This window comes from Ailuropoda melanoleuca, chromosome 3 (assembly GCF_002007445.2).
Source record: "Ailuropoda melanoleuca isolate Jingjing chromosome 3, ASM200744v2, whole genome shotgun sequence".
NCBI lineage: Eukaryota > Metazoa > Chordata > Mammalia > Carnivora > Ursidae > Ailuropoda > Ailuropoda melanoleuca.
In genome coordinates this window covers 100,404,169-100,425,328 of record NC_048220.1, presented here as the reverse complement: position 1 = coordinate 100,425,328, position 21,160 = coordinate 100,404,169, and the positions used below count along the sequence as shown (strand labels likewise).

The window sequence follows — 21,160 nt, the reverse complement described above, 5'->3', positions numbered from 1 at the left end:
CCATTTGGGGCACTTAAGAGGTGAGAAAACTGAGGCTTTGAGAACTTTCGGAAAGGGAAGAAAGTCTTGCCAGGGTCACAAAATGGCAACCCCGGGGCTTGAGTCAGGCCTAACTCTTAGGTCCCTTTTTTAAACCTCTTATCTGATTCTGCTTCTCCCCACAGAATAGAAAGAATAGCTACCGATTTTAGAAAGCACAACTGAAAGCCAAGATCGCCTTACTCTAAAAATAAATAAAACTTCTGTCAGAATTTGGTTAATTATACCAATAAAGCAATAATTGAGTAGGTGTAAGATAAAATGAAGCCAGGATCCTAGAACACCTTGCCTACAATCTTTTCCATACACAATGAGGATAAAGCCCAGATACGTTACTTCCTCCCTGATAAACTTGACCAGGTTTGTACACCAAAGCTAGAAACATTTCCTGATCAAATACTGAAATGCCGTTTTGTGTATATGCTCTGAGCAGCAACTTCCTCTCAAATATACCCAAAAAAAAAAAAAGGCAAAATAGGGTTTTTTAATCTTCGTCTTGTGTGTATTTCAGGTTGGAGTCCCCGACCCGGTCTCTGGTGATGGAAGCCCCAAAAGGAGTCGAAATAAATGCAGAAGCCGGCAATATGGAAGCCACCTGCAGAACTGAGCTGAGGCTGGAGTCCAAAGATGGAGAGGTAGGGGTGAGACGGACCCAGGTCCAGACAGACAGACAGTGCCAAGGAGCCAACCTCTCCCACGACTTTCCCACACTCCCTTAGCACCGAAGTTGATCCTATATTCCTTTTTTTTTTTTAAAGATTTATTTATTTATTTGACAGAGATAGAGACAGCCAGTGAGAGAGGGAACACAAGCAGGGAGAGTGGGAGAGGAAGAAGCAGGCCCATAGCGGAGGAGCCCGATGTGGGGCTCGATCCCACAATGCCGGGACCACGCCCTGAGCCGAAGGCAGACGCTTAACCACTGTGCCACCCAGGCACCCCTGATCCTATATTCCTAACAAGAGGAGCCAATCAGAAGGTTTTATGTTCCCAACAGATATGTTGAACAGCACAGTTACAAGCCTAACCCACAACAGATACGAGTGAGGACTCATTATTTGTAAAGTGCTGAGGTAATAGCATATACTAGAGGACAGAATTATGCCCACAGCTATGAAAATGAATGCCGTTTCTGAATTCTCTCTCTCTCGTCTCCCAAAAGCAAGATTTAGGTGGCCAGCCTGTGTATCACATGCATCTGGCTCAAGCTGAACGTAATTTACTCGTAGTCGTTTTTAAAGTTTACCTTGTAAATTTCTACTTGGAGAATGGAGAGTGGGAGCCAGCAGCTATCCCCCGTCAGGACAAAGCAAAACTAAAATAGGGTAGGAGCAGGCAACGAGAGGATGGAGGACTGCACGTATTCCTCCTTCTACCCGACATAATCCCACTTTCCTGAACAGAATAGCTGCTTGCGCTTGTGTAGACGAGGTAAGCCAAATACCCAAGAAAGGAGGATTAAACTGCAAACGTTTAAAAATGTCTTCATCACGTTCAGAAGTGAACTTTTCGATTTAAGAGTTTTTAAGTGGAGGAAAAACTGTACTTTTTTTTTTTTTTAAAGCCAAACTCTTCTGCGTTTCCTATCTACTTAGAGGGTATCCGTCTCCACCTGCTTGGGTGCACCCAGTCCACCTTCTGATTGGTTTGGCATTTGCTGTATTTGTTTTAAAAGAGCTAGTCAGATAAAGCATTCACTTATCAAAACGGTCTCTTCAAACAGCCACAAACTCCAAATCACACACATTTAGAAATAGTGACTGCATTACCTATGCAGATTATAGCTCTCAGAATCCAGACTCTGGAGGAATTGATTATAATCTTAACAGTCATTTGAGACTGGAAAAGTACTGCATATTCTTGAAGGCTTCCCAGGTACACAGACCTAGTTGGGGGTCTGAAGGCCCAGAGTAAAAAAAAAAAAAAAAAAAAAAAAAAAAGGTAACCCAGNCCAACTGCATTTCACTCTGGGACTCAATTCATATTCTACACGATCGACTTCTGCACACTTTTGCTAAATATAGACCAGCACGACATGGTCTTGGTAGAAAATAAGCTTCTAGGAGGGTAGAGACTTTATCTGTCAGGTTCATCTGTGCATTCTCAGTGCCTAGAATATTCAACACATAGTAGGTGCTCATTTAGGTTGAACATTCATTTACTGTCTCTGAATGTCAAGAGAGTAAATGGCAGCTTCTAACTACTCTTTCCTTCCTATTCACTCTCTTTAGATTAAGTTAGATGCTGCGAAAATCCAACTACCTAGACTGCCTCACGGATCCTACACGCCTACAGGAACGAGGCAGAAGGTCTTCGAGATCTGCGTCTGCGCCAATGGGAGATTATTCCTGTCCCAGGCAGGAACTGGTTCCACTTGTCAGATAAACACAAGTGTCTGCCTTTGAGAGACCATCCATAGTGGACGTTGTCGGCAGCATAAAGGCCATTTTTGGCTTTAGACACTGGCTGCCAGCTATTTTTACTAGAACACAGAAAGCCTATCAAAGACCTTGTGTGCGTGTGTGTGTGCGTGTGTGGATGCGTGTGGGTGGATATAAATATATATAAATATATATAAATAAATATATATATCCTCTGTATAAAATGAGGTTTCAGTACAAAAGGAACCATGGGTGACCCTGTGATATCCATCATCATTTCCATGTCAACCCCACCACCTACATGATAAGATCAAGACACTGATTCAGGCCCAATATTCCCCACACCCTTCAGAATCACACAGTGAATCAGACACTTACCGAATATTCACCGACATGTTTCAGGAGCCACGTATCTTCCCCTTTAGTGTCATTACAGGGCAGTGATGGCGGGAATCTCCAAGTCACGCTAAAGCACCAAGACTCTCATATTGAAATAGACATTTTGTTTCCATTCTTAGCATTAGGAAGGCCAGCCAATTTCCCCCTCGTCAAGTGAGGGATGAGGGGCAGTGCCATAGAAGTCAGCTGCAGGAACACAAAATAGCTGTTCTGCCTTCATAGCCAGTGCACTGGGGCTTTTGTAGTTGGATGAATGTGGAGGATGAATTCCAGCAAAGTTTGAACTGCTCACCCAAGTCCTGCTATCTTCCTTCAAAATCACGTATTATCCCACAGGCAAAATAGGAGTTGTAAATCAGCACAAAATAGGATAACAGCCGCTCCTTAGATGGCTAGAAGCTACTCAGTGGCCTGACAGGCAAAGAATAAGTGGGTGAGAGGTCTCTGTTTAAAGGAAAAAATGGCACAAAATCTGTTTCATCCTCACTTCTGACTTTATCCAGCAGACTCCAGCCCCAAATGATCAGGTCAATCAAAATCCTCAAGAGAGGAACCCCCACCTGAAGAGAAGCCATTTAGGGATGGAAACCTAATTAAGAGTAGCATAGAAAACCGAATTAATTTTTGTTTGTTTCCTGAGATTGGTAAGTAATTTAGAGACTTGCCTTTTATTTTGAAAGGCATGCACAAACTCTGGCTTCAATCTTCTTACATATATTTTTGTTGGGATAGTCCTATTCCTAAATCCACCACATGTTTTCTCCAAGAATAGTGACCCAAGAATCACAGATCTGAAATACATGCCCCCAGAAATGGTCACTGGAAAGGGATATAAACTGAGTCACGTGTCTCTCGCAGACTCGCTGTGTTCCCGCGGCCCAGCAGCACCCCTACTATCTGATACATGGAAGCAGCTCCCTAGTTCCCGCCATCAGCTACCTCTCATCCTTCCACCTTCATCATTGTGCTCCAGGGTCACCCTGGCCAGCTCTTGTGCTGGGACAGGGGATTACACCATCTCTGTTCAAAGAGGGGGAAATGTGCCTATGCCTTAAGTCAATGCACTCAGCAAGGAGAAGCACACCCTAGTTATCTTGTCGTTATAACTGTAGTTTATTTTGGGTGATTGGAGGGGAATCATTTAGTCATGAGTGGGCCTCTTAAAAGCTGGTCGACAAACCAAGTGGCTGACAGAGGTGGGCTCTCAGGAGCCCAAATGGAGTCGTAACTGGCTTAGACAGTCCCGGACGCCATTTGGCAAGCAGCGGCCCCACAATCCTAAATGAGATCAGATTTGTAGGCCTGAATGGCATTTGTGTTTTCTTCAACAAGGTTTTAATTTTTCTTACTTCACAAGTGGGGGAAGATTTGTCATAGGAAATGAGTAAGAGATTTGATATTTTTGAGAGGACACTCAAGCTTCAGCCTGAGGTTTGCGTACAGAGGCTAGAAAAGCAAGCTGTGTGTTGCTTAGTCAAGTAGGAGCAGGTGGGGGCCGGAGAGGGGGAGGTTTCCTAGGCTGACCAGCAGCCCTGCTGGCTTCCAGACCCCATACTCCCTCCAGTCACTCCTCCTCAGTATCCCGCGTAGAAGAATTGAGTTGTTCAAGGGCAGGACTACTTAGTTTGTAGCAGTAGAGGCTAAAAAGGAAAACCTTAAGGTATCAAGTTGCTCTGGATTGGTATTATTTATATCCTGTAGGATCATACTGCCAGCATCTGCGTGTACTACATACGGGGTTTTGCCAAATAGGAGAGGGCCCCCTTGACTACGAGGAACATCTATTCCTTGTCATTGAGACAAACAGTAGTAGCTATGAGGCCCTCCATGGCTAAATACCTTAACACAAAATGTTTTCAAGCAGACAGACCATCTTTGCATTTTGCCATCTTAAGTACAAAATCTATAGATGACAAGAAAACAAAAGATTCCCTGAACCTCTTTCCTCTGATTTTGTTCTCATTATCATATGCAAGTCTGAGATCAGCACCTTGGGGATTTTATGCCAATAGAAAGAGTGATGTGATCGCACTTGCAGAAGTTGATCCTAAAGGTAATCAGATCACGAACAGGATGAAAATAATAACAGAAAACCAAGAATAGAAATCAAGCACCTATGGGGAACAGACATGATAAAAAATTTTGATTTTCATTTGTACTAAGTGACTATAATATACCAGGTAATAGGCAGGAAACTTGGCTTGGACTGAATTATGTATTTCAGTTCAGACTATAGAATTGAGTAAAATGCATTCAAAGTTCCTCAGTGTACATTTTGTTCTCCCTCCCAACTTCCTCCAACTAGAATATTTGTCCTTGGTCATGAGAGAAAGTTTTAATTCTGGAAAAAAAATATTTTTTACATTAAAATCCGATAAACTTTAATTTTAAAAAGTGAGATTCTTTCTAACCTTTATATATATCTTCCAGACAATCACACTCCAGTATATTAAACAGCAGGTGGCATAACAAAGAGTTCAAATGAATCAATATTCTAGAAGTTCTAGTATGCTAATAGTCTTCAGAAGATCTTTAAAAATTAAAAAGTGATCTCCAAATATGTTTAGCACTCAGTTCAATTTGTTATCTGTTCAATAAGTCGTAACATTTCCATCTTAAACTACTAGCATATGACAAAGGTTTTCAAAAGCCCTCTGGTGGCATCTCTGTAGGTGGAAATTTGGTATGAGGCTTTCTAATTGTTCTGTTACCCAAGGGATAGATCTTACAAATTTGAATTGGCTTTAACTTCCTTTAGGTCAGTTTCCTTTGGATGATTTTCACTGTATATCCAGCAACCATAGACCAAAGATTGCTTAAAGTTTAACTCTACAGCAGGGGTCAGCAAACTGTGGTCCCTACACCAAACCTGGCTCATCACCGGTCTTTCTCAATAAAGTTTTATTGTAACACAGACACATCTATTCATTTCCATGTTGTCTGTGGCTGATTTCATTCTATAACAACAGGGTCAGGTAGTTACCAGAGACCTCATCTGCAAAGCATAAAATACTATTTGGACCTTTCCAGAAAAGTTTGCCAACCCCAACATAGAGGTCATTTGTGCTGTGTGTTGGACACAGCTGGAAAGAAAGCAAACTCCACAGTAGCATGGAGTCACCCTGCATTTCTGTGTGTGCTTAGGAATATAAATTCTTGCCTATAGAAAAAAGGCTTATGTTACATGTAAAAGTGATCCACTTGTCTGAGAAATGCAGGTTCACAGGATTCTTGGGAAAAGGGAGGATGGAATTAGGGGAAGACTTAGTACAAAAAGAAAGCTATGATCCTCCAAGAGTTTTTTCCTTAGGACCCTTCCTAGAGAGGTGGTTCCTCGGGTCAGCATCTGGGGGAGCCAGAAGAGAAGCAGAGGTCCTATGATTTAAATTTAGAATCTTTCTCCTGAAGGGACTGTTTCTGCAACGTCACAGGTTTTCCACCTCACCACATATTCCAGAAAGATGCCCATTCCATGGTCCTCCAGAGAATATTTTTGACCTAACATGTCTTGTCAACATCCATCAACTCCGTTATTTACACCTCCAGTGCCCTCGCCATTCCTGTTGTCTCCACCTAGCCTGAAGGGTTGGTGGGACCAATAAATAATATTGGAAAGCTAATAAATACTGGGGGATGGGGAGAAATACTGGAAGCAGCATCTTAAAATAGGTAGAAAGAAAAAACATAGTAAATGTCTTTCATGAAGGTGTTTAGTGGGGAAACCAGATCAACGCCAGTTTGGTTTTGTTTCCAAGAATTTGGGTCTTTGTCCTGTGGTGTAGCAGGAATACAAAAAAAAAAAAAAAAAAAAAAAAAAAAACAACCTATTTTGAATTCCAGCATCTCTGCCTGTGTGTCTTAAGGCAAGTTCCTACCAGAGATTTGTCCCTTCAGTCAACATCCCTACCGCTAAATCCATACTTACATTCAATATCATTAAAACAGCATCAGTAATGAATGAGGCTTTGTAAACATGAGTGTTAATGTCAGAAAAGAAAGTTTTGGGTTTTTTTTTTTTTAATGAAAACAACCACCACCATTTACCAGACCCTAATCAACATCACTTAAAGGGCCCTTTTGCATTTTATCTGGATTCAACCAAAAGGATTAAATTGGCAACAGTACCCCCCACTTCTAGAAGCAGCTACATGAGAAAATCTTGCTTTTGTTGATTTTAGGCAAAAGATAGCATGATGTTTGGACCAAAGAGGTGAACAGATCTCTGTAAGCACCTGATCCTTATTTTTTAAGGCTCCGTGAAAGGTGAGAATCTCATTTAAATAAGCTGTAAACAAGACAAGACTGTTTGCTCTCTCTCCCCTGCACTAGGAGTTCATAGGCACAGAAAGGATAAAGCAGTTCCTGGAGTGATATATTTGCATGGTGGCCCAGTAGCAGGTGGGGAGAAAGGTTCTAATAAAAGAAACAACCTTAGAAAACAGGCCTTTCATCTCAAAGATAAAAATGTCTCTCTTTGGTCTTTCATCACTTTCTCCTCAGGGGAAGGTTCCCCCACTTCCAACGTATTTCCATTAAAATACTCAAAACTACTTTTGGGATGTCAGATGCAGCTCTTTCTTTGTGGCAATCTGAATTTAAAATTATACAGTTGCCTCTGAATTTCTCATTCACAAAGCTAAACCCACTGATAAGAGATAAAGCAGTCTGAAGCCGCTGCTCCAGCCAGCACACCACACTGCACACATTAGCCCTTTCAAAAGCAATGGGATTTCTATGGTTCTTAAAAGCTTGAGTCCTTGAAATTTCTCAAGGCAGGTCTGAATGGCAAAGGAAAAAAATCACTATTTGCAGGAAGTCCTTGTTTTAAGTATGTTAGAGCACTAGTGTGGAAAAAAAAAAAAATCTCCAGTTTAGGGTGACCCACAATCGCCCATGTTATTTGCTTTGGTTTTACCCCCCGCCCAACATACACACACACTTCCTGTTACAGATACTGACAGAGCAGGAAATTAGCATCTTCCTTTGAGAAAAGAGATCAATTCTCCAATGTGGGGCCCTTTGATGCACTAGGCGGCGTGGTGTCCTAACAGTGTTGATGGTATCAAAGGCATCACTAAGCAGTCTCAGCGGGTCCGACCGCAATGCTAACTGCCCCTCCCCCAGTGCAACCCAGCAAGGGCCAACAGCAGCTCCGCGTCCGTGAGTTTGGCAACTGGAATAGAGCAAAGGAGAACTTGCTGAAGGCAAGAAGTATATTTAGAGTCCAAATCTACCTGTCCATAGAACAGGAAGCCAGAGTAGCCCAAAATGCCCCGCGAGGCATGTAGACGCCCTCCGTAGCCAACGAAGGAGTTTGGCTTCATCACTGAGCACTAGCTGAGGTCAGATAAGTACAGAAAACACGAAGAAGGAAACATCTGTTTTACCTAAAATTTACTCTTCAGGTCCTCGGCTAGTAATCCCTCTGCTGCCAATGTCTTCACAACCCCCTTTGCCATTCGGGTTATGTTAGTGGAATCAGCTCAGACTTCAGCATGTGAGAAATTCCCAGCTCATCGGCTAGGTTACCCAGGAGCAGTAGAGCAAAGGAGCGTCCCAAGGCAGGAGGACGATACTCGTTGACAAGGAAGATGTTGGTGTCTTAGTCCCCCATATTCATCAAATCCAGGAGATTCTAAATTGGGAGTTATAGGTTCTTTTGAGAATCTGAGCAAAGTTCTCAACCTTCTCCCCAAGAAGAATCACGCCCACAAAACTTTACATAGAATCAAAGCAATTTTCTTGGACCTGAAGGCTACTTTAAGATATGGCTGATGTTGGATTCTTTTCTCCAATAATAATTTTTATTAACTGACATTCATTCAGCACTATACGCTAAGCATTGTGCTAAGTGTTTTACATGCATTCACTTATTTCACCCTCAACACAATCCTTTAAGGTCTATTCTAGTTCCAATTTACAGATGTGGAGACTGAGGCTTAAAGAGATTAGGAAACTTGCCCAAAGCCACTAGCTAGACAACAGCAGAGCTAGAATGTGGGTCTAACTCCAACCCACTGTGCTATGAAGTCACCAACATGTCAAATTTTTCAAGCTGTTGAGAAGTGTCTCCTACCAGCTTTGAGGCTAGACCTTCTTGGGTGGATGAGGCTATAAAACTTTGACCTCCCTTCTCTCTCTGGCCTCTCATCCATGACAGCATCCAGTACTAAAGTGGAGATACCTGCAGTGAAAATATAAGTGATCTGTCTGAACGACAGAATCTGAAACAAACAAAATTCTGTTTGTTCCGTACGTGATTCTTGTTAAGTCAGACTTGTCCTTACAAATTGAAAGATGCCCAGGTTGTCAGCCTTACATTTAAGAGAAAATTGTAATACTCAATGATCTATAGGCATGGGCTAAGCAAGTCAGCATTTCTGCACACATATATCTCCTTCTCTGATTCCTCACTTAAAAGACAAATATCTTATTTTAGGTGAGGTCTTGGTTATCATACTTCCTGACCTTTACTTGTGGCAAAACTTACGGGGAGAATCAAGTAGAAGGGAGCTCAGTCTCTGTTGTTGTCCCTACTTCCCTTTAAGAAGACAGGACTAGCAAGAACTCAGTTAGCATCATGCATTCAATACCCAAGCTGGCCACTTTGGTTCTAAAAATGGCTTGAGAACCACACCCTGTACCTTGTCAGTCATCACTAATGGGCCATACCCCTCTTCATGAGCAGAAATTCTTCTTGCCAAAGCACTCAGGCCATCACTACCAATTGATCGGCGTAGGAAATGGGACCCATTTGTCAATTCTCATCTAAACAGTGGCTCGCTTTAACCTTGAACCTATATGTTTTAAACTGGTGTCCTAGATTCAGCAGTGAGGTTGGTGGCATTCCAGCTACTAAAGGAGAAGATGAGTACATCTGAAGTTCTTTACAACTTGGTGGCTTTGGAGAACTTTCATCTTCTGAGCAAAGGGACCAGGGTTTGATATGTGAGAGTTAAAAGACCGAAAATCATTTTGAAGAATTAACTCAGCCAGGGACCATCTGAACAGGTTATAAACCAGGGTGCCCGTGTTAAGGTCCTAGTGCCATTCTGCCCCCCACCCACAGCTAAGAGACCACAGCAGCAAAGAGACTGGGGTTCATCCCGCTTTTCCTGCTTGCTCAGCAGCACGTGTATGCTCCGCTGGGTGGTTGTAGACAGAGCTGCCCACTGTTCCCAACAGACAGCAGCCCAGTGCCAGCCATGGTCCTAAAATGCTCCTCTGGCTCAACCGTACCATAAAACCTGAGTAAAGGCATAAGCTCAAAAATGTCAAACCCTCTTTTAGTAAGTCAATCAGGAATTTTCTTTTACTGGTGTATGTGCCCCAGTGGCAATTCAGAGACGGGTACCCTTAATGAGTCTCATGGAACGAACATCACCAGAGCCAAAAATCAGGTTCTCTGGTAAGAAGGGGAGATGGAAGCAAAGTAAAGGGAAAGAGTTGGCACACCTGCATTTGGGGTGGACACAAAATTAACCTAATTTGTATCCAGTGTTTTGTTGAGTGGGGGGTTGGAGTTTTCTGTATTAGCCACATCCTCAGTCAAGTTTCTCCCTTTTTGAGGACACCAAGGAGGAGAAACACCTCTCTTAAGGAGGGCATGTTTTAAAAGGCAAAGGTAGAGGACATCCATCATTGTGCTGGCTAGATACACTCCTGGAGAAGCCAGATTCTGGTGCTTTTAATGGAAACCATGAGGTCATAGAAGTCCCATTTGCTTGGAGATTTTGAAAAAGGAAGCCCATTCCCATAAAGCAATTGAGTTCAGCCTTTGGGGTTTTTTTTTTTGGGGGGGCGTTGTTTTGTTTTTCTCTGGGTTTGGGTGTGATGTAAGAGGAAGAGCTTTTTAGTTTTGTTTTAAGTAACATCAATCCTTGCACACTCTATGCAAAAATTTTGTAAGCATTGCAATAATGCTATGAACTACAAGGAACTATTTTAACTTTATTACACTTTCTGTATAAAAAATTTGTATTTAATATTATTTCAACTGCAGTCTTGTAAAATATATTAATAAAAATAATGATTGGTAAGAAGGAAAGCACCCTTGTCCACTTCTTTAGGGAATTCCTCTTTCACAGTTGATAAGTCAGTCACTCCTATTGACTCTACCTCAGAAATAAATTTTCAGATTAACTTCTCTTCTGCATTTCTTTCATCAGTGGCCTGACATGTTGATTCAGCCACTTTTGGCTCTCCGGAAGAGATTCACACAGGCTGCCTCATCAAAGAGAGCTTATTGTAAGTTAACACATGGCCTGGCATTGGGAAGAGTCCCCAGGACTTGGAGCACTTCAGGAAAACAGCCAGCCTCTACTGCTCTCCTAATGACCTGCATAGGCTCCTTTTGCTACATCTTACCACACCCCTCTTTGAATCAGCGAGGAAGCCTATCTGACTTGTCAATTTTAGGTAAAACCATTTGAATCAGGCTACCTTGGCATTCCTGGTCAGCCTATGGATGAGCCACCTTTGAGCCATTCTTGGTCTAATCAGCTTTCATCGTCATCCAAAGAGTACCCTAGCATTGCTACCCTATGTGGGGTCATGAATGAATGGTAGAAGGCATCTTGGCAGAACCACTCTAATCTACCCACTACAATCAATCCTCCCTGTTGGGCAACTCACATCTCCCGGCCTTCCACAATGCTGAGTTTTTGCACATACTGTTCCATCCACCTAGAATGCCCTTCCATCTAGCACCACGCCAGATTATCATCCTTCAGGAGCCTATTCCCTTATCATCTTGTCTCAGTGGCCTTCATCATTCTTCCTCAATTTCCCTATTAATTTGTTTTGATTTCTTCTATAATTCTGCATTGTACTATGCTTTGTCTATTTACGTATCAACCTGGGACCCAAAAATGCTTATATTCATTTTTAAAGTATAAAAGAGTAATGATATATCTAAATTGAGCCTCATGTTATAAGGTAGAGAAGTCATTTTCTCATCTAGAAAATCTAAGATAAATTTTACATATCTAATACATGATAGAACCAGTGTCCATTCCCAACCGTATTTTCATGGTAGGCTACAGCTCAAGAAATTCAGCTCCTGATTACAAATGACACTAAAGCAGCATTGCAGAATCCTCAAGGTAAAAGACTATAATAAAAATTTCATTCCCAGGCAGGTGCAATTTATTTGGAGATTGGGGGTTGGGAGGAGTGGGAATATACCGGAAAAAAAAATTTATATCTAAGAGAATGAAATCAGAGAAATCACCATTCAAGAGACCTGATGCAATGATGGACAAAATGTTGAAGTGTCCCTAAAATAATAAAGAAAGACTAATGAGAGGGAAAGGCTGTTACTGATGAGTCAAATCAACTGACATCAATGTTGATACAAAATTAGAAAGCAGAAGAAATACTGGGAATCTAAAAAGAACCCTATTCCTTTACTTCTTTGAAAGAAATATTTTTAAAGTGGCAAAGAGGTATAAATCAACAACTTTTATATTTCCTCCAATCTTGACTCCTTCAAAAAAGATGTGAGGTCTGTAACCCACTTAATAACCCAGCCTTGCTTTGTCAGAGGAAACAAGCCCAAAGGTAGGGAACAGGGATCACAGCCAGAAACACGAACACATTGTGAACAGGTTGGAATTAGCTTCTCTAAGTCCGATGACAGGTTAATTTTAGTTGGTGAATGCCAAATTTTAATTACCCTCAATAACACCAAACACTTAAAGTTGATGATTTACAGCCCCCAAGGAAGATGCTCGGGACCTATGGATGGACAGATAGCCTTCGGAACTTCCTAGCACAAGTAATCAAACATGATTATAGAACACTTGTGAGATATTTCAAGATAACCCTTACTAGAATTTAAAGTGGGTATCTAAAATGTGAGAAGAGAATCTTACAAATTATATTTTAACAAGAAGTAACAATTTTGAAGTGGCAAAATTTAGGAAATAGATACTAAATCAAAAGTAGAAGGTGTAACATGAAATCATCTGTTTTCATCTACTACCAGACAGTCAAGAGTTGCATTTAAAAACAGGTTGGGCAAAAGTTAAACCATACAATGCAAATAAAATATTTTTTTAAGTAGACTTTATGGTAAAAAGCATCAGAAGAGATTCAGATGAACAATATATGATGATGAAATTAGTCTTACTGCTATACATGATTAAGCCATTATACTGAGCAGACAAGTACTAAAAACCAAAAATCCACAACTTCAAATATAAGAAGAAAACTGACAAATATAATTGTAGTGTGAATTTTGTACCACTTTTTATCTCCTGACTTGCAACTTGGCAAAACATAAATAAATGAAGACGCACACGGTCTCTTACCCGTGGCATCAAAGAAAGCATCTGCTCTTGGAAAAAAAATTAAAAAGCAAAAATTAAAGCAATTTTTCTTTTCAGGCTATATTCTCTGAATGCAGAAATAGAGGATATATTTTATATTACCAGAAATTCCCAGGAATTTCCGAATTGAAAATCTAATCGGTGATTTCAGAAAGGAACCCAGCCTATTTAAGGATTAATAATTTAAAAAACTAGAAATTATGGAATTTGGCCAAAGCAGGCTTCTGACTTGATGAAAGCATTTAAACATATCAATCAAGAAGTGAATAAACAGGGGCGCCTGGGTGGCACAGCGGTTAAGCGTCTGCCTTCGGCTCAGGGCGTGATCCCAGCGTTGTGGGATCAAGCCCCACGTCAGGCTCCTCTGCTATGAGCCTGCTTCTTCCTCTCCCTCTCCCTCTCTCGCTGGCTGTCTCTATCTCTGTCGAATAAATAAATAAAATCTTCAAAAAAAAAAAAAGAAGTGAATAAACAAAGCCTTCAACCTAAGATGCGAGAAGAATCAACAAAAGAATGAAAATCAATGGTAAATATAAGGTGATATAAATAATTCTAAGTCTCACCTCTTAAAAATTTTGAAAAAACCTAAAGCAGACAAAACTGCTCAGAAAAACTGAAAACATAAAAATAGGTTTGAGACACATGTAAAATTTAAAATATGTTCTAGCATATTTTATAGTAACATTTTTCCTTATGATAAAAAATAGAAAAACTCCATGAAATGTACAATTTAAAAAAAAAATAACCAAAATTGATAAGTAAAAGAAATTAGTGCTGGTTTCTTAACTACAAGTAAATAGTTTTGTGCAGGAAATTCTATCCAAGATATAACTTTTCTGCTATTAACAAATTATTGCATGTATTTTATTTATAATATACATGCAAATATATATATTCAAAAATTAATGCACACAAAAAAAATACCATGAGATCTGCTGTAACCTATGCAAAAAATATAAAAAACTTGGAGAGAGGTAAATCTAAAATGAAGAGACCAACTCTTAGCTGAACAGACTAACATTGGTAAAGATTTTGTTTTCCTTCAAGTCAATTTACACATTTAACAAAATTCCATCAAATCCCAACAGAAATTTTCTGGGAAGTGAATGAAATAAGTTTATTGGGCAAAATAAAATAGGGGGGGAAGTTATGGAATATTCTCTACAGAAAAAGGCACTAAAATGAAGGACTCTTCCAAGGCACAAAATAGCAATAATGCAGCTGATGATGTTTCAAAACTGGAAACACAGATCAATTACATTTAGTATTATTTTCCTGCTAGGAAAGCACCCTTCTCCTTTCTTTATCTGCTCATTCAGCTCACAAATGGGCAATCTTGACAATGAAACTAACAGCTGCAGATCTGAAATAAGCAATGATGGGGTGTACTTGGTGTCAGGGAAGCAGAGAGCTGGAATGCTATTACAAACTAATGAAAAATGCACCTATCAATTTGATTATTATTAGGAAAACTGATCAGCAAATTTTTGTGAGAGGGTAGGGAGAGGAATCTTTAGAGTTCCACCTTAAATTACCTCCAGTGACCAGAGTTAAATGTATTTGCTCATGTAGCATCTAGTAAATGTTATTCTCTTTACATAAGTCACACACTCTCCTTGCCCTTGAATATCTCAGTCTAGCGGAGTGGACAGAGATCTAAAAAGGCCAATTACAACATAGTTTGAAGAGCTGTGAAAAAGATAAGAAAAAAAGTAACAGGAAATTGAATAACAACCTACCCATGATCTGAGGAAGAATGACTAAAGAAATTGCAAAGAGGAGATAAGAGTAGAGAATTGAACCATATGCAATTCTGCAGTTCTTGCTTCCCCTGCCCCACCCCCAAACACAAGAGAACTTTTTTTAGAAAAATAGCAGGATATAGGAGAAATGGTTACAAATTTTGTGCTTTTAGGAGTTCAAATTAATAAGAAAATCATCGAGACATCACTACATAAATGAACAGAAGAGATAATAAGCACGTAATTCACACAAGCAAAAAACACACACTCTCTTCATTTTGAAACACTGGAAGACATAACAGAGAATTAATAACCACTTTTCAAGGAGAACAAAAGAATGCCTACTACATTAAATATTTACCTTGACTGTAAAATACAATCTGATTTCAGAAATGTTAAAAAGTCCAACTTAGATCCTACTAAAGTATGGTTAAATCTATCAAATAAATGTGGTTAAACATGCTCATACTCTTGCCAAGAAAACAGAAATAAATCAATAAGTTTTTTTTAAGCTACCAAATGGGTTAAATAGTGACCATTTCGAGGGCCCTGTAATAAAGCTGTGTTTTATACTCTGTGTTTAACCCTATAAGGTAGATACTATCTCCATTTTACAGAAATAATGTTCAAAGAAATTAAGGAACTTGCCTGTGGCAATTCTACTAGAAAATGTCAACACTGAGTTTTAACTTCAATTAAAATACTTTCCACTTTATGCAGTTGCCTACATGTGCTATGAAAGGGGCTGAGACAAATGCTCATCTCACACTGGTGCATACTTTCAAGGATTAGAAGGGTATAAAAATGCTCAGAACTTTTAGCCCAGTAATCCCATTTTCAAAATTTATCCAAGCAACAGTATTTCAATAGAAAAAAAAAAAAATCGCTGGCAACAGTGATAAGCATTGCAGATTTGAATTTAAAGATGGGAAAAATTAGCAACACTACCTAGCCAGGTGAAAGGGAAGGCTAATTTGATCATGGTTATTTCAACTTTATGAAATATCATGCTGCTTTTAAAAAGAGTTGTAAGGATTTTGTTTCAGTATGGCAAAATATAATGTTAAGTATATAAAAATGATGTGTAAACATAAATCAAAGACTTCTAGAAAAACTGAAAAATGAAGCAAGCTGATTTATTTGGATGGTGGTATTATAGGTATATTTTTCTTATTATCATTCTTGTGTTTATAATATTTGTATAATAAACTTCTTTTTAAAAGACTTAGTATCTGCTCTTTTTCTATAAAACAAAATTAACAACACATACTTTGATCCCACAAATAGTCTACAAGAAGGAAAATGTATAGGTCCACAATTATTTACTGCAGTGTGTTACTCATAAAGAAAAAAAATCTGGATTTTGCCTTTTCTTTTCCCCAACAACAGAGGCAATAGGTAAATAAATCATGGCACATCCTAGCGATGGAATTTTATATTAAAGTAATTTTGGAAACCATAGAACAATGTAACACATTTCAAACAAGTTAAAAATACCTAGTATTACATGAAAGCTAACCGCTGTTATATGGAAATATATACATGTATTTTCAAGGATGACAAGGAACCACCATAATTTTAAGTTATGGTGTACGGGTAATATGAATATGGCTGTTCATATCTGTTTTGTGAAACTTTCTTAAGTTTAGTCACTTTATAACCATCAATTTTACAAAACGGTTGAAGAAGAATCATTTTTAAGCTTAGCCAAAAAAAATTAATTTTCAATTTTCAGTCCATTTATTCAAGTCTGCCAATGGGTCAAATTTGAAAAGAACTCTGAACACAGAGAATACCTAGGGATTTAAGGTGGCCTCCCCTTCCATTCCACAGAAGAGCAAGGTCTTTGAAAATGCTCCTCAGGTCCCTGTGATGGTTACAAAGCTCTACTACAGATTTGACATCAAAGAACAGGCCAAACATCTAAGCTCTATTTGGACACCAAGGTTATAAAAATGTGGCTCCCCTACTGGATTTCAAGCAAGGACCAGGTGAGGAAGGGCCCAGCCCTTCCCCCTTCTAAGAGACATAAAAAGAAACCACAGGAAACTTTTACCACAACTTGAGTTGGATAGTTACTTAATTTGTGACAGTAGTAATTGATGCCGTCCTTTCTCGAAGATTATTTCTGATCATCACTACCATCATTCACTCTCACCCCTCAAACTCCAACAATTCCTTCCTGCCTCAACTCAACATTCCAGATTTGTTTTGTCAAGTTAAATCTTATATTCTCTAACTTCAGATAGTTTCATACAGATTTGACATATCTACAAACCATCTGTCTGATGATTTCTAGGCATCATAACCCACCTCCCTTAGCTCACATGATACTGCAATTCATGATTTCTCCTCCAATAGCTGACTAATCCTTTTCCTTTCTCTAAAAGACTCCATAAGATATAACCCTCCAAGGTCTCCAGAACCCAATAATTAACCCTTCTCCAGTACTATGGACAATTACCACAAAGGTCTTTCTCTGTTCTTTACAAGCTAAATCTCTGAGATACACTGTTATCTGGTACAACTAATTTCTCTTCCTCCTCTGGCCAATTGGGTATTTCTCCAACCAAATTATGTTTCTTAATAGGAAAGGCACTTAACATAGAGTGACCGGACAGACATTGAGGAAGGACATTGGTTTTGGTGTCAACTAGACCTCCTGCATATAAGCTAGACCAGTATCTAGAACCAGGTTCCCATAAAGAATGCCAGTAAACTCTGACCTCAACAAACTGGGTTCCCGATACCGTCAACCATCCCCACTCAGTTTTTCCCTTAGTCTTCCTTAGGATTATCTTCCTTTAAGATTTTTTTTCCTTAAGCCTCTTTTCCCCCCTAGATCTTGCTATATTTTGTCTACCAACATAGTCAAATCTTCCCTGTAACACATACAGACCCAAAAGTGTTCTCTCAAATCTGCCCACCTCAAGAAAATTCACCACTCATATTTTTGAAAACAGTCTATATTTTTAGTTTGCACACTTACAAATATCCTACAATCTAAATTTTGCCCCTTTCTCTAATATGATGCTGCTCTCTAAAAAGGTTGCCACTGACATCCGAGTTGTCAAATCAACATTTTCCAGCAGTTATTTCTCCATTTTGACCCCATCTAGTCATGAACCCATCCTGTAGAACACCGTGGAGGTTGGCCTTCTCAGGATCCACTGCCCCATCCTATTTCCTTCCAGACCCCTATCCAACTCAGGTACCCAGACAGCGCCATGACAGCCACATGACTCAGGGGAACATGAACTGTTACCAATGAATATTAGACAACTTAAACCAAAGCACTCAGAACTCCTTACAGGTTTTTTTTTCCATGTTGAGGAAAATGTGGTGATTTCACAGCATGTCAGACAGATCTCTGACATATGTTTTAAATTTTGTATTACTGATTTCATTCCTCTGACAGCTCTATCATGATTCTGATAGTTATAAAAATATTTTCACAGAGAACCAGGAAGGGGCCCACTCTCCAACTCTTTCTGTGATGATGGTAAGTTTATATCACCAGCCTCTCTTCATACTTTCTCTTAGCCTCCTAACTCTTTCTTTAGGTCTGTGTCTCTTGCCCCAGTTCTTGGACATCAATCTTTGTCTTTATAGTAAGTGCAGTTAGCACAAGGGCAGTGACTTCCTTTTATGCTGCTTTTTCTTTCTGTGACTGCCAAGCAGGATCTTCACATAGATTGCCAAATAATTCTTTTAAATTATCCCACTTAATTTGTACAGTAACCCTATAAAATAAGACACACATATCATCTTGTTAATAGGGAAACTGAGTCCCAGAAAGACTTAGTGACTATCCAAATTTACATGTGTATAAGCAAGAGAGGGAGCTCTAGAATCTGTTCAGTGCATCTGTACTTCCTGAGCCCCACTCATGCAGCAGGGGCTCCAATTCAAACTCTGTTGATGAAGCATGGACAAAAGAGAGTCAACTTTATTTCCTGTCTGGCCGCTAGTTGCGTGACCATGTTCCACATTAAGCCTCAGCTCCCTCCTCTATAAAATAAAGGCGTCAGGTGACTAATCTCCACTAAGCTTCACAGCTGAGATTTCACACAGTGCTCTCTGTGCGCTCTCATCAGAATGACCAGTTCTGAATCACGGACAAGACCAGTCCATTCGTTCATTGGCCAAATATTTGATGAACACATGCTGAGTGCTGGACACGTTTTTAGGTATTTGAAATTATAAGAAACAAGAAGGCAGGCATGCCGTCACTGTCATGGAATTTCCAATCTAGTGGGAAGACACAGTGCAAAAATATACTAAGGATCAAGATAATTTAAAGACATTGAAAAGTAGAGTAATTGAATTAACACCTTCCCTGAGGACATGACATCTGAGATTCAATGAGAAGTCAGACACATAGAGAGCAAAGTGCGCCAACAGAGGAAAGAAAGTTCTTAGAAAACTGTGGCACGTCATTAGTTTCATTACTTAGGAAGGCTCAATACTCAACTGCTTTGTTCTTCTTCATTTTCTTCTGTGAATTAGACATATGGGATGTAATTACTGCCTTTCACCTGCTGGGAAGGTGTGAATATTAATCTGTCCTCCAGGAGTACACTTTTTTAGGTGCTAAGAATGGCTTCCTTAATCGACCATCAAGGACTAAAATGAAAAAACCAAAGGCTACAGGGAGTGCCTTTGAGGCTAACAAGAAAGGTCAGTATAGAGATCCTGTAAGGTTAATAGGAAAGGGACAGAAGTCAGAGGTCACTAGTAGTAGCAGACATTTCATACTACACCATGCCAAGAAGGGGCTAAAATTTCAGAAGCCAAGATATGGCATACCATGGATTGTCAAGTGAGGCTGGACCCCAGGGAAAAGAATCCCCCACTTGGGGAAATCCCTATGCTTCAACACCCAGTCAAGGTGATGTAGTAAGCTTAGATTTTTAAAATCTATAGTTTGATTTAAACACATATCAAAAGTAAATATAAATAAATAAAAAATATAAAAAGTTATAAGAAGACCTGTAATACAAGGCAAACATAGTGTAAAGCAGAAACTAACGAAAGTGCAAACTATGTAAGGTTAACACTTTGGGGTTGTCAAAGCCCAGGACCAGCAGACAGAGGTTGTCTAAGAGCAATATGCTCACTGCTTAAAACTAAGGACAGGAAGGATAAAGGAGAGGGGAAAAACCTGCCGTTGATTGTTGTCTGCGTAACAGGTAATGAGAAGCTTCCTGCCTACAGCATAAACAAGATTAGATGCAACCTCATTACCAGTACCTAGAAGTATTCAGAATTTTCCTGATGTTGCTCTGGGAGAGAAGCCTTAGCAAGTAACGTAAAACCTAGTTCTGGACTAAAAACTTTTGGAGGTCCTAGAAACACCCAGAATTTAAAAAAAAAAATTCAGTCACAGAAAACCACCAAAACAAAAATCTCAAGGTGGGGAGGGGGTGGGATTTAAAACACATGAAGGAAACGAATACTAAGATAGGCAAGCAATAAGTTAATGACTTAAAAAATTCAATGCAGATGATTTAATATTATAGAATAGTCTGAAAAAGACTCTAAAATAAGTAATAAGATCTTCAAAATAGGGGTGCTTGGGTGGCTCAGTCGGTTAAGCGTCTGCCTTCAGCTCAGGTCATGATCCCAGGGTCCTGGGATCGAGTCTCCCATCGGGCTTCCTGCTCAGCAGGGAGCCTGCTTCTCCCTCTCACTCTGCCTGCCGCTCCCCCCACTTGTTTGTGCTTTCTCTGTTAAGTAAGTAAGTAAATATATAAATAAGATCTTCAAAATAAAAATATCCTTAAAATGGAAAAACACAAAGGAAGCAAAAAGAAAAGTTATCTGTATATATGAAATTATCAAGTATAACTTTTGGAAAAAAATAATCATGAAGCAAACAGTTAATAGAAAAGAGAAACTGAAATGAACACAGTCAAAAACAGTCAGTAAAATGAACAATAGTATGAAAGAATTCAGCTAGAGTACAGCACGAAAAAGGCGTAACAATTCTTAAAGTGCTAAGGAGAGATGGAAATTAGATGCAAAGGTACAAATATATGTTTGATTGGAGTGTCAGACGAATAGAAGAGGATGCGGGAGGAAGAATATAATATAAAGATTTTCTAAAATAAAAGATAAGCAAAAATTCTCAATTTTATTTATTTTTTTAATAATAATAATTTTTTATTATATTATGTTAGTCACCATACAGTACATCCCTAGTTTTTGATCTAAAGTTCCGTTATTCGATTTTTTTTTTTTTTTTTTTTTTTTTTTTTTTTTTTTT

General features: G+C 39.3%; 1 protein-coding gene and 1 long non-coding RNA gene across 7 annotated transcripts in view; one reads left to right on the top strand and one right to left on the bottom strand.

The window, feature by feature from the left end:
• The window catches only part of SGCD (sarcoglycan delta), a 941,028-nt gene extending 930,193 nt beyond the window's left edge, over positions 1–10,835 (top strand). For all 3 annotated transcript variants that reach the window (XM_011219187.3, XM_034656815.1, XM_002912498.4), the window contains 2 exons: positions 551–674; positions 2,271–10,835. In XM_011219187.3, the coding sequence (XP_011217489.1) occupies positions 551–674; positions 2,271–2,444 (298 nt within the window). In that variant the 3' untranslated portion in view covers positions 2,445–10,835. The remainder of the gene's footprint in view (positions 1–550; positions 675–2,270) is intronic.
• Positions 1–21,160, bottom strand: part of LOC117801573 — a 98,193-nt gene that overhangs the window by 69,855 nt on the left and 7,178 nt on the right. The window lies entirely within an intron of this gene.